The 13381-nt window shown below is 53.8% G+C and overlaps 2 protein-coding genes across 2 annotated transcripts in view; one reads left to right on the plus strand and one right to left on the minus strand.

Annotated features, from left to right (window-relative positions):
• Nucleotides 1-791: 791 nt before the first annotated feature.
• PHF5A (PHD finger protein 5A) lies at nt 792-6535 on the minus strand. Its single transcript, XM_040986749.1, has 4 exons — nt 6438-6535; nt 6045-6068; nt 5529-5695; nt 792-1332 (listed from the first exon to the last, which is right to left on the minus strand). The coding sequence occupies exons 1-4, from the start codon at nt 6487-6489 to the stop codon at nt 1243-1245; spliced, it is 333 nt and encodes a 110-aa protein (XP_040842683.1). The 5' UTR covers nt 6490-6535; the 3' UTR covers nt 792-1242.
• Nucleotides 6536-6958: 423 nt separating this feature from the next.
• The window catches only part of ACO2 (aconitase 2), a 28435-nt gene continuing 22012 nt past the window's right edge, over nt 6959-13381 (plus strand). The window contains exon 1 of the mRNA XM_040986760.1: nt 6959-7035. Within this exon, the coding sequence (XP_040842694.1) occupies nt 7000-7035 (36 nt within the window). The 5' untranslated portion in view covers nt 6959-6999. The remainder of the gene's footprint in view (nt 7036-13381) is intronic.

Genomic DNA, 13381 nt, shown 5'->3' on the forward strand with positions numbered 1-13381 from the left:
GCAGTCGAGGACGGCCCAAAGCCTTGGGTCCCTGCACCCATGTGGGAGACGTGGAGGAAGTTCCTGGCTCCTGGCTTCAGGTTTGTGCAGCACCGGCCCTTGCAGTCACATGGGGAGTGAATCATCAGATGGAAGATCTTCCTCTGTCTCTTCTCCTTTCTGTATTATCTGACTTAGCAATAAAAATAAATCCTTTAAAAAAATCTTTAAAGGAAGAAAAGTTAGTGTCCATATGGAATCCCAGCGCATGCAAGGTAAGGACTTTAGTCACTAGGATACCTCAGAGGCCCTCAAGTGATTTTTAAGAGGGAGCTGGAAGGAAAGCGGAGTAGCCAGGACACGAACCAGTGCACATAAGGGATCCTGGCACGTGCAAGGCGATGAGCTACTCCTTCCCCCAAAGAACAAACACCAAGGAGCTGAGTTGCGGATGGCACAATGGCTTACCTGGCTTATCTCCCACCTCCATTGTAAGTCACAAATTCTTAGGTGACTAAAAGAAATCTCTAGATTTTGTGGGAGGGTGAGGTAGGCACCCAGCCTGCGGTTCTGATGTTGGTGGACACCGTGTTCCATAGTCGAGCACCTGCTCTGGGTATCTGTACACAGGTCCGGGTTCTGGCCTTTGTACCCGGACAATGGTAACGGCTCTAGTGGCGATCCGGGCGGGAGCTGGTGGCCAGCTGGAGCCTTGCCCCCGCCTCGCCCTTCAAAGGGATCCAGGAAGTGAACCCCCAGATGGGAGACCTCTTCCTATATTTTATAGAAGTTAAAGGGGAAAGGTGTCGGAGTACCGGAAAATAAACACCAACTTTATTAACATAACAGCAAAGGGAAGGGTTTCCAATTTCTCACAAGAAAACTAATAGGAAGCCAGCACCACCTGGCAGGCACCCGAGCCCAAACGTCCACATTCATTGTTTTGAGAGCTTGGGCCACTGCTGAGGGGGTCCACGGCACAGCTGCCTGCAGGGCTGCCCCCACCTCATGGGTGCTGGACAGTGCCTACGCAGACGCTCCTGCTGCAGATGCAATGCAGCAGCGAGAACAGAGCCTGCCAGGATGCTGGGAGGAGCCCCGCCCTCTCTCCCAGCCCCCAGGAGAGGGCGAGGAGGGGGCGAGGGGCCAGCACCCCAGCAGGCAGCACTGGGGGCTGGGGCGGTGCTCCCTGCTGCTGCAGGAGCCTGTGGTTTCCTGGTGGCGGCAGCAGCTTTGCGGGAGCAGGAAGGAGCCACCCACCAATCACCTCTTCTTAAAGCCGTACTTTTTGCGTTCATAGAAGAGATCTGTTTTAGAGCTCCCCAAGTTGACAATCTTGGGGCAGCCATCTCTCTGGAAAACAGAACAAAAGGAAGTGGTTAGATTTCTAAGTCCAAACTAAGAGATTGCAGGGAGCTGGTGCTGTGGTCCAGCTGGTTATACTGCAGTGAGACGCCTGCATCCCGTAACCCTGCCCTTTGCTGTGCACCTGGGAGGTGCAGGTGATGGGGCCACCTCGCCCCAAGGGAGAACCGGCAGGAGGTCCTGGCACCTGGCTTTGGTTGCTTGGGATACCTGGGGGAGTTCATTGTCAGTTGGAAGTCCTTTCTCTTCCTCTGCCTTTCAAATAAATATATAAATAAATAAATCTGAGAGGGAGAAAAGGACACACAGAGATTCAAGACAAAAACACCGCCACGGTAACTAGCTCTGAGGCTAAGCAAATGAAGCTACCACTGCGGTGCCGGCATCCCTGAGCTGCTGGTGAGATCGTTCTGCTCCACCTCCAACTGAGCTTCCTGCCAATGTGCCTGGGAAAGGGAGGGAGATGGCACGGGTCCGTCCTGATTGGCCTTGCTCTAGTGGTGGTCACATAGGGAATGAACCAGTGAACAGAACCGCTCTCTTGGTAACTGCCTTTCAAATAGAAATAAACCTTTAAAGATACCATTTTGGTAGACTCTGATTTTTTTCTTTTTCTTTCTGAAGCATCACTTCAAGCCCTGCACCTCACATTTTAAATGCCATCGGGGTGTGCAGTGCTCCACGCACCCTCACTAATGCATTTAATCCACCTGGGCCATCTTCTGCTTTCCGACACATTAGCCATGCCACGCGGAGCCTGGAGTTAGGACAGCGCTGGCTTGACAAAGGTTCCCAGGTGAACGCAAGTGAGCCGGTGTGACTTGTCATCGAGGTCCCTTCAGGTGCCAGTGTGAGTCCTGGCTGTGACAGTTCCAGTGAGCTCCCTGCTGATGTGCCTGGCCGAGCAGTGGAGCACGGCCCAGGGGCTTGGGCCCCTGCACCCAGGTGGGAAGACTGGAGGAATCTCTGGTCTCCTGGCTTTGGCCTGGCATACGCACGGCTATCTGGGGAGTGAATCAGCCGACAGAGACCTTTCTATCTGTTTGCCTTTCAAATAAATAAATACATCTCTGGGGAAAAGCTTAAATGATTAAAGCCAACACTCAAATCAAAATTCAAACACTGATTTGGGTACAAGGGTCCCCTAGTGGCGTAAACTATGGCAAAGCCAGATGCTCCGTACCTTTCTGGGCCTTGCCAGTCCTTACTTTATCTTGCTGTCAACAACAGGCCAGACAGAAGGACTGCTAAATGCTGGAGGAGGGAGCAGAACACCGGAGTTCAGCTACAAGGCATTGTAAAATCATATTTTAGAGCCTGGTGCAGTAACCTAGCAGCTGAAATCCTTGCTGTACACACAATGGGATCCCATATGGACACTGTTTTTTTTTTTTTTAAAGATTTATTTATTTTTATTGCTAAGTCAGATATACAGAGAGGAGAAGAGACAGAAAGAATTTCCCTCCGATGATTCACTCCCCGAGTGACCACAACAGCTGTTGCTGCACCAATCCAAAGCCAGGAGCTCTTCCAGGTCTCCCACGCGGGTGCAGGGTCCCAAGGCTTTGGGCCGTCCTCGACTGCTTTCCCAGGCCACAAGCAGGGAGCTGGATGGGAAACAGGGCCCTTGGCCTCCACGTCCACAGCTGTTAACTCAAGACTGCTGCTTACTCTGGTGGCTTTGTAAAAGTAAAAGAGAGCACCCAGCCTCGCTTGCAGCCTAATTACCGTATAAATTATGAAGAGCCCCGGGTCTAATCATGATGATCTGGAAGGCAGACTGTCTCATGTCACTGGATGGCGCATGCTCCTTGGAAACTATGCTATGCTAACCAAGCGCGAGCCAGGCCCTTCTCAGATGGCCCAGAACATTCCGGCAGATTGTAAAGAAAGGCAAGCAACACCAGGCTCCTCCGGGACCCCGAGGTATCAGGTCTCATGTCACGTGCTGAGATGCCCAGGAGTCGGATGGCAATGCGTTTCTCGAGTACTCTCCAGCTGGAACCTGACGCTGGGCAAGAAGCCAGCTGCAGCCCTGCAGAAGTCCCACTTCTCCAGTAGCCTGTGGCTGGGGGAGTCACTGGTCCAATTTCACTGCTCACAGGCTGCACTCACCCGCACCCACCAGGCACCCATCACCTTGCAGGGGACACCTATGGGTAACGCACAGGGACAGCACCAGCTGGTGTACTGCTCTTTTGCGACCCATCAGGCACTGCACCAAGGCCCAGGGAACAGGAGACAGAAGCATAGGCTGAGAGTCTTTCTCTAAGAGAATAGAACCTAGTGGGAGGGAATGTCACCTGAGTTTCAGGAAGCAGGATACAATGTGAGTCATACGCAAATGCAAACAGGAAAATGTCCCAATGATCAACCGAAGGGTGTCTGTGACACCTTAACGACAACCTTCCCATCTCCGTAAGGATAATTGATGTAATGATGTCGGAGATGACAGTGTCTGGTCCAAGATGTTGCAAATCTTCCTTCCAAACAGGATCCAAACACGGACTGCTGATGTGTACAGGGCTACTGGACATGGACTTGGGAAAGGCTGACACAGTGAAATGGGGACACCAGCAGGTGTGCCGGACAGAAAGCCTGGGCCTGCTATGTAGTCGCTGGCAGGGAGTATGGAATGGCGATAATAACAGCTACTCCTGGGCCTGGCACGATGGCCTAGTGGCTAAAATCCTTGCCTTACACATGCCGGGATCCCATATGGGTGCCGGTTCTAATCCCAACAGCTTCACTTCCCATTCAGCTCCCTGCCTGTGGCCTGGGAAAGCAGTCAAGGACAGCCCAAAGCCTTGGGACCCTGCACCCATGTGGGAGACCCAGAAGAGCTCCTGGCTCCCGGCTTCAGATTGGTGTAGCTCCAGCCGTTGTGGCCGCTTGGGCAGTGAATCATCGGACAGAAAAACTTCGTCTCCATCTCCTCCTCTCTGTATATCTGACTTAGCAATAAAAATAAAGTAAATCTTGAAAAAAAATAAGGGCCTGGTGGTGTGGCCTAGCGGGTGAAGTCCTCGTCTTGAACGCGCTGGGATCCCATATGGGCGCCGGTTCTATCCCGGCAGCCCTGCTTCCCTTCCAGCTCCCTGCTTGTGGCCTGGGAAAGCAGTCGAGGACGGCCCAAGGCTTTGGGACCCTGCACCCGCATGGGAGACCGGAAGAAGTTTCTGGTTCCCAGCTTCAGATTGGCACCCACTCACTTAGGTAGTGAATCATCGGACAGAAGATCTTCCTCTCTATCTCTCCTCCTCTCTGTATATCTGACTTTATAATAAAAATAAATAAATATTTAAAAAAAAGAATAATAATAATAATAGCCACTCCTACGGAACAAAACTGCCATGGGGAACATGGGACTAGGAAGAATTACATTTTTTGTGCCTTTTCCCAGACCAAGTACTATGTTGGCTTCCAGTAGGCTAGTGGGACTATATCATACTTTCACATCAAGATTGATAGGTTTATTTGGAAGGCACAGTGACGGGGAGAGGCAGCGAGACTCTTCCTCCAGCTCCCCCACAGCACCGTCCCACCTGCTGCTGCCCAGATGTACCAGCAGGAAGAGGTGCTGTGGAGGGCCAGTGTGGTGGCATTGCAGGCAACTCTACAGGGGTTCCAGTTCAAGTGTGAGATGCGCAGTTCTGACCCAGCTCCCTGCTAATGGCCTGGGCAGTGCAGCAGCGCCGGGTGGCCCACCGGCTCGGGTCCTGACTGCCTACGTGGGAGACCTAGGTGGAGTTCCAGGTTTCTGGCTTCAGTCTGACTTGGTCCCAGTTACTGCTGCCATTTGAGGAAGCAAACCAGCAAATGGAAAATCTCTCTTAAAAAAAAAAACAAAAGTCCTATTGCTAAAAAAACTCAAGTGGAACAGCCTCAACTTCCACCATCCCAACAGTCATCACAGACTCAGGAATTGAGTGCTGAGTGGTCAGCACAGCGAAGAGCTGCACTGTGTGTGGCCACAGACACAGCAGAGCAGGACAGCGTTCCCGATCGGCCGGTACTGACAAAGCTCTGCTTCTCCAGCCTCCCTGCCACCAATCAAAACGACTGCCTTTCAGTAGACTATACGTCCAGTGTAGCCCAACAATGTGCAATGACAGCCTTGCCCAGCGGCTCAACACAGGCCACGGGCGCTACGAGAGCCCGAGCCGGGCCGGGGACACACTCACGTCCTTCTCCTGGATGGTGCACTCCTTGCAGTAGTAGGCGTCTGACACGCCAGGTCCTCCGCAGATCACACAGCGCCCCTGGTACGAGCCATAGTTGCACTCGTCACAGATCCGGACCAGCGTGCAGGGCCGCACGTAGGAGTCACAGATCACACACTTGCCGTCACCTGCGGGGACAGAGCGGAGATGGCACAGCTGTGGGCACTGCAGGCACCAACCTGGCTGCCTCCTGCTACCTCCCCCCAACAGTCAATGAGCACAGAGCAGCTGCCAGCAGGAAGCTTAGGCCTGGGGGTCACCTTGGCCTTGCCCCTCCAAAACTGAACCACACAGTCTTTTAAATGATGGAAAAATGCGGTGGGAGACTGATGTCCAGTGTCCACGCGCTTCCAGGTGCATCTCCTCCAAGCCTCTTCACGGCCATCCACTAGCTCTACCCAAAGGGAGAGAAGGCGGAGTGGGGGAGAGCGGGAGGATCAAGGAGACCAGGAGCCCGGGAGCGCAGGCGACACTCACATTTCTCACACAGTCTTCCGATGGCTGCAAGAGAAGAAAGCACGGATGTTCTTCCTCTGGCGGGGGAGCCTGGGGCTGCGCGTGGCGTCAGGTGCACAGCCGCAGCGACCAAGCACGGGCCACTGTGGACCTGGCCACACTCCTCCCCGGCCAGCAGAGCCCACTTCCACCCGGCCTGGACACACTCCCTGGCCAGCAGGGCCCTCTCCTACACAGACCACACTCCTCCCTGGTCAGCAGGGCCCGCTGCCCACCCAGCCCGTGTCGCCTCGGCCGTCCACTCCAGACCCACGCGCTGCCCCGGGACCCCGTGCTCGCGACGCGGGGAGCACGAGACCCTCCTCCCGGTTCCCCAATCCCTGCTGGGCAGCCGAGCACTAGGCGCCGTCTCACCGACACCAGCCTGCTTGCGGCAAAAGATCAAGTCAGGGTGATGCTTGGCCATGGCTTGGTCCTCCGCTAGCCACCGGAAACGCCAGGGACTTCCGGCTGGCCTTCAGTTCCCAGTGTTCCCGCCTTCAGGTTGCCGTGATTGGTCGTGGAGGCGTCCATCAGCTCGCCTTTTCCCGCTCTCGCGAGAGTTTCTAATTGTTGCCGGGAAGCCAGGTCCTGGTAGGTGCATGAAGGTCTTTAAACAACAACAAAAATTTCCCTTGGATTTGATTGGCAGAGTTAACCTAAACCTACTCGAATACAACAGTTTCATTCCAGGTGTTTGATTCCGTGTATTTTATTTTAATTTTTTTGGCTACTACATCTGTAACTGTTTTGATGCAAATCTCGTTTCCTCTGGCGGAAGCTCCGCCCACGGCGTTTGCAGAACTTTGGCGCCCCTTGCAAGGCCCCGCCTCCACCGTGACGCGTCGCTGCTCAGGACACACCCCCTGGCCGTAGTCTTTAAAGAGGCCCGGCGGCACGTCACTTTCACGCGACCTCATCTTTGTCAGTGCACAAAATGGCGCCCTACAGCCTCCTGGTGACCCGGCTGCAGGTGAGAGCGCTCAGGGCCCTCCGGGTATCCAGGGGCGGGGTGCCTGCACTGTGCCTGCAGGCGTGGGCGAGGCCAGGCGAGGCGGGCGCGTGTTGGGGCTGGCTCTCCCGCTTAGCCGTGTGGATTGCGGGCCCGCTCCTCCAGTGCCCTAGGTCAAGGCGTCCCCGGCTGTCAGGTCTTCACAACCCCCTGTCAGCGGCGGCGTGATGTCCAGGTGAGCAGCCCTGTGAGAAGTAGAGACGCCTCGTCCCCTGGGGTGAGGACAGCAGTCCTCGCGTGCAGAGGGTGTCCCTTCGCTTCTCAAGGTTAGGGCAAGGTGACTAGGGGGCGCGGCACCAGTGCAGCCCGCGGTGGACACAGACTGACAGCGGAGGACTGTCACCTTTTCACCAGGCAGGTGTCATCACGCCTCCCGTAATTGGATTTCTGTGATAGTGCAGTGAGTTAACCTTCGCTGGGATGCAGGTGGCAGCTCCCGACCTGCGTCCCGGGGGCGCCGTGCCCTCGGCCCTGGCCCTGCTGCCCCTCTGTTCTTTCTCCGCCCGCCACGCTGGACTTCCTGAGCCCCGGGTGGGAGTGTTAACGTTGCGAGAATGCAGAAGGCAGGCTGTGAGCTCGCATTCAGTTGCTTTTTCAAATCCTAGCTGGAAGGATCTCGAGGTGGCACACTTTTGACCTTGACCACTGCGCGGTGTCCCGGCGGGCCAGGGGACTTGCCTCTGCCAGATGTTGTGCCCAGTCCTAACCCCGACAACCCCAGTCAGGGGTGATATTCAGCAAGGCCACGCCCAAACGCATATTTTGTTCATAAAAAACGAAGCAAGTGCCTGTGGGCATTTCTTCCCAAAGTTTCACAATCCACCTCGTGGGTCTTGGGATCAAAATAGCACAGTGTGGGTTGTGGAATAAAGAAGTTGTACTGTCAGGCGACCCCGTGTTACTTTTCATCACGTTTGAACTGTGTAGTTCAAAGTAAAATTAAGGAACCTCTGTTCTCAAATTCTGAGTCGGGGCAAGAGCTTCGTATGAATTATTTGCTCAGATCTTTGACCCTCTGGGTTAATGATGTGGAAAAAGTCCTGTGAGTGAATGGAGTCAAGCAGGTTTTTCAAAAAATATTTATTTCTGATTTTTTTTTAAAGTTTAGAATTTTTTTAAAGATTTATTTTATTTTTATTATAAAGTCAGATATACAGAGAAGAGGAGAGATAGAGTGGAAGATCTTCCATCCATTGATTCACTCCCCTAGTACGTGGAATGGCCGGTGCTGTTCCGATCCAGAGCCAGGAGCCAGGAACTTCCTCCAGGTCTCCCACATGGGTGCAGGGTCCCAAGGCTTTGGGCCGTCCTCGACTGCTTTCCCAGGCCACAGCAGGGAGCTGGATGGGAAGTGGAACAGCCGGGATTAGAGCCTGTGCCCATAGGGATCCTGTCAACTGCTTTCCCAGGCCACAGGCAGGGAGCTGGATGGGAAGTGGGGCCGCCAGGAGTAGAACTGACACTATGATGTGAGATGTCAGCGAAACGGTTTCCTAAATTGCTAAGCTTTGGAGATAGGATATCTCATTTTTTGAAGTGAAAAATTCGCTGGGGTGTCGTTTCTGTTCTACCTGGGTCCCACGAACCTGGGTTGCTATAAAGTGATGAGCAAGGATGAAGAGCCCAAGAGCTCAGGGCCGGAGTTAGGGCAGAAGGACAGTCACAAGTCTCCCTCCTGGTCAGTTGGTTCAGCTCAGATGAACATTCCGGGACCGACTGGAAGCCTGGCTGACGCAGCTGTAACCAGCTAACACTTCAGTCCGAGAGCGCTTTGGGCCGTCCTCTTCTATGTTCAGCTAGATGAAGGCTGCCACCGTAGCAGTCACGTTGGCACAACATCGCCCATGCAGTTAGCTCATTCCTTCATGCCTCGTGTGTTTCCGGAGCACTCGCTGCTGGCTTCAGATAGGGTGGTAAGCAACAGAAAGTCAGTGCTTGGATCTTCCACTGTCTTCCATGATCTGAAAGACACAGTGACACAGACAGATCTTCCACCTGTGGTTACTTTGCCAAATGTCCACAGCAGCTGGGACTGGGCCAGGTAAAACTAGCAGCCAAGAACTCTTATCTGGGATTCCCATGCAGGTGGCAAAAAACCAAGTGCTTAGACCAGCATTAGCTGCCTCTCAGGCCGCTTAGCAGGACGCTGGATCGGAAACGGAAGAGTTGGGATTGAACAAGCACTCTGGTGTGGGAGTTTCAAGTGGCACGTTAGCCCTCTGTGCCTCAACAGCCACCCCTTCCTCGGTGTTCCAGTGCGTTATACCGCAGGAGGCCTTGGGGACGGTAGATAGTCAGGAACCGGGCTACTGCTGCTCACCACCCAGGGCAGCTGACACGCACCTTTCCATGTGCCATTGATGGCTTGGCACCGTGCGGTGGGGCAGATCCGGTAGCAGTGTGTCTCATGTGGGACCATGGACTCCCACCCGACTGCCCAGCTTCAAATCTCTACCCTTTGTTCTTAACATTTATTTATTTATTTGAAAGGCATATGACAGCAGAGAGCGGGGATTCAAACAAGGATTCTGATGTGAAATGTAAGGTAGTAATAGCAGGGCCAGCATGGTAGCCTAGCAGCTAAAGTGTTCGCCTTGAACGCACTGGCATCCAGGTGCTGGTTCTAATCTCAGCAGCCCCACTTCCCATCCAGCTCCCTGCTTGTGGCCTGGGAAAGCAGTCGAGGATGGCCCAAAGCCTTGGGACCCTGCACCTGCAAGGGAGAACCACAAGAAGCTTCAGGCTCCTGGTTTCAGATTAGCTCAGCACCCGCCCACTTAAGAAGTGAATCAGTGGATGCAAGATCTTTCTCTCTGTCTCTCCTCTCTGTATATCTGACTTTGCAGTAAAAACAAAGTAAGTCTTTTTTTTTTTTAAAGATTTATTTTTATTATATTTTATTGGAAAGACGGATATACAGAGAGGAAGATTTTCCATCTGATGATTCACTCCCCAAGTGAGCGCAGTGGCCGATGCTATGCCAATCCGAAGCCAGGAGCCTCTTCCGGGTCTCCCATGCGGGTGCAGGGTCCCAAGGCTTTGGGCCGTCCTCGACTGCTTTCCCAGGCCACAGGCAGGAAGCTGGAAGGGAAGCGGGGCTGCTGGGATTAGAACCGGCGCCCATATGGGATCCCGGGCGTGCAAGGCAAGGACTTAACCACTTGCGCCACCACACCGGGCCCCAAAGTAAGTCTTAAAACAAAACAAATGGTGCCTGGCACACAGTGAGTGCTGTAGCATTGTTAACATTGCCTAGGCCTTATCACTCCTTGTTAGCAAGCATCTGCATATTTCTGATTTCCAAGCCTGAGGTCTTAACAGCTGGCCCTGTCACTTCCTCTTGGCTTCAAGATGCAGCTTGTGAACCAGAGAACAATGCTACAATGAAAGGTTATTATTGTTTGGTCACCTACTCCCAGCTATTAAGATCAGAAACAAAGTGAAGAAAATAGAAGGTGAGAATTCTTTTTTTTTAAAGATTTATTTTATTTGAAAGTCAGAGAGAGGAGAGACAGAGGAAGTTCCATTGATTCACTCCCCATGAGGCCACAACCGCTGGAGCTGAGCCAATCTGAAACCAGCAGCCCAGAGCCTCTTTCAGGTCTCCCACGGGATGCAGAATCCCAAGGCTTTGGGCTGTTCTTGACTGCTTTCCCAGGCTACAGCAGGGAGCTGGATGGGAAGCGGGGCTGCTGGGACATGAACTGGCACTTTGTTCTGGATGTCCCTTAGCAAAGCTGTAGAATGCTTGGCTTTGCGGCTCCTGAACAGCCTGGAGAGATGGTGCGTGGGTTCATCCTGCATGCCTGGCTCCCGGGATGGGGCATGAACTTTGGAGGCAGGGCTAGGCTTCTGCCTCTGCTGTGTAGCCGTGGCACAGCCTGCGTGCTCCCCTTAAGGCGCACACCACACCTGTTGCCTCAAGGGGGGCTGGTGGGATCGCGGCTTTAAAGTGGTTGATGTGGACCTTGTGCAGATCTAGGTGCCTGGAGACCTGGCGTCCTCAGCCCCTGCCTGCGGCCAGCACGTCTTCCCTCAGGAAGTTGTTTGGTTTTTCCCAAATCCCGTAGATCCCAGAGATGCAACAGTTGTTCCAGAAAGCCTTCTCCTACAGCTCTCAGAGAGCTGAGGGAAAAAGTCTACCAGTTCCTAGGAATTAAAAAAAATTACAGTTTGAATTTTTTATTGGAAAGACCAAGAGATCTTCCTTGTTTTGGTTTGCTACAAATACTGCAGGGCTGGACTGAGGCGCCCGCGTGAGTGACCAGGACCCAAGTCCCTGGGTGTCATCTGGTGCACAAAAACTGGGAAACTGGGGCAGAAGTGGAGGCACAGGGACGTGAGCCAGGCACGCTCCTGGGAAACTGTGCTTGCCCCGGGTGGTCACATGACCTCTGTGCCCCTTTTCTGTTCTCCAAGTTGAAGGGCAAGGTTGACTGGGGGAGTGAGCCCCGGGACCACATTGACTGTCCTTTCCTCCCTGCGTGAGTTTAGGCCCAGGGAGATGATTTCCGCTTCCACCCCGCAGAAGCTAGGACCAATTCTGACTGAGAACTTGGGTTCTGTGGGCATTTGTGAGAGCTGCTGTAGAGGCATCTGGGGGTCTCACCCCCACCTTCCAACATACTCATGCAGCCAAGATGGTGGCACGTGGTGGGCGGGCAGTCTCCGTCACCAACCCGCCAGGGAGTGTGCCCACTGCTGCTGCCCCGACACGTGTTGGTGAGCTGGTACAGGCTCAGAGGTAGGGACGAGCCACTCCAGCTGCTGTACACAGAGGGCACGGCCTGTGGCACCCTTTGAAGAACTGGGTCTTGTTTTCCGAACATTGCCCCATTTGTCCTTAACAACTCCCACGAAGCGGTTCTTCTTAGCTGTTTTCACGGTGATGAAACCAAGTCCCGGAGAGGTTACATCCCGGGAGTCACAGCGGGGCCTGAATGTGCATTTGTTCCAGAACACAGGCCCTGTGCCACTCACGGGGCCAGGCCCCTCTCCAGGGAGTGCAGCAGGCCTAGAGGGTGCAGCCCGGTTGGCTCCTGGCCACTGGCGGGGGTAGGTCTCTTGGGGACTGTGATTGCCTCCTTCCCCACATACTGGCAAGGCAGGGCGAGGTGTCCACAGAGGCAGCTTTAGCCTTGACCGTGGGTGGGGACCTGCCTGGCAGGGGCCAGCGCAGGGCTAGGATTTTTGTGCAGCTCACTGTGAAGGAGTCTGTGGTCTGTGCTCTAATGCCAGCAGCCAAAGATGGGTCAACAGACGAGTGGGTGTGCCTCCCCCTTCCTCAAAGGAGCCCCCTTGCTGCCTTTTTAGAACTGAGTTGGAGCGACCCCAAACCTTACTCCCTTCCCAACCTTCTGAAAAGGACTGTTTCACTTTTGTGCTTGCTGGTTGCATAGCAACCAAGGGAGCTGATGCCTGCTGCCAGGGAGGGTCATCCGGCCTTGGGTTCTGAGGTGGAGTGCCAGGGCTGGCCTACCAGCAGTGGGAAGCCCTTCTGCCCCAGCACTGGAAGTGTTGTGTGGGAAGGTGTCTGTCCTTAGGGAAAGGTGGTACCATGCACACCTGCCTTGCCCACTGTGGCTCCACACTAGGAAGGGTTGCTAAGGCTGTTGGGATAATGGTCAGATGCACCAGGCGTCTGAGATTGTGAAGTGGACTGCTTCGGCAAGGGTGTCCGCACCTTGCAGGTGGCCTGGATAGGTTGGCCAATGCTGTCGGGGCTTCCCGTGCTGCCTTCATGCCAAGGTATGCTGCCTGGGGCTGGGGGCTTGCTCTGGGGTGATGTTCTGTGATGGCGAGGGCGTAGTGGGAAGACAGCTGTGCAGAGGCGGACAGGCTTGTCCTGGCGGCAGCATCTCACTCTCCCAGGAGGACTGAGTGATAGCCCCTTGCCATGACAAGGTGCCCGCCCGGAGGCAGGCGTCACGTTCTCTGTACTTTGCCCGTCTCTAGAGGCACACTGCCGTGATGTCTGTCTCAACTTCCCCCTGCACTCACGTTGCGCTCACTTGGGGAGTGAGTCATCGGATGGAAGATCTTCCTCTCTGTCTCTCCTCTCTGTATATCTGACTTTATAATGAAAATAAATAAATCTTTAAAAAAAGAGAGAGAATCAAAACAGTGGTCTCACCCACTTTCCTCTAGCCCTTGACCTTTCACACTCTAATCAAATATGTAAAAATTATCAAAAATTAAATTTATGCAACTAAAAAAAGATACCTCCTTTTTTTAAAAAAAAAAAAAGATTTATTTATTTATTGGAAAGTCAGATATGCAGAGAGGAGGAGAGACAGAGAGGAAGATC

This window comes from Ochotona curzoniae, unplaced genomic scaffold (genome assembly GCF_017591425.1).
Source record: "Ochotona curzoniae isolate NIBS_2020 unplaced genomic scaffold, NIBS_Ocur_1.0 contig_1014, whole genome shotgun sequence".
Taxonomy (NCBI): domain Eukaryota; kingdom Metazoa; phylum Chordata; class Mammalia; order Lagomorpha; family Ochotonidae; genus Ochotona; species Ochotona curzoniae.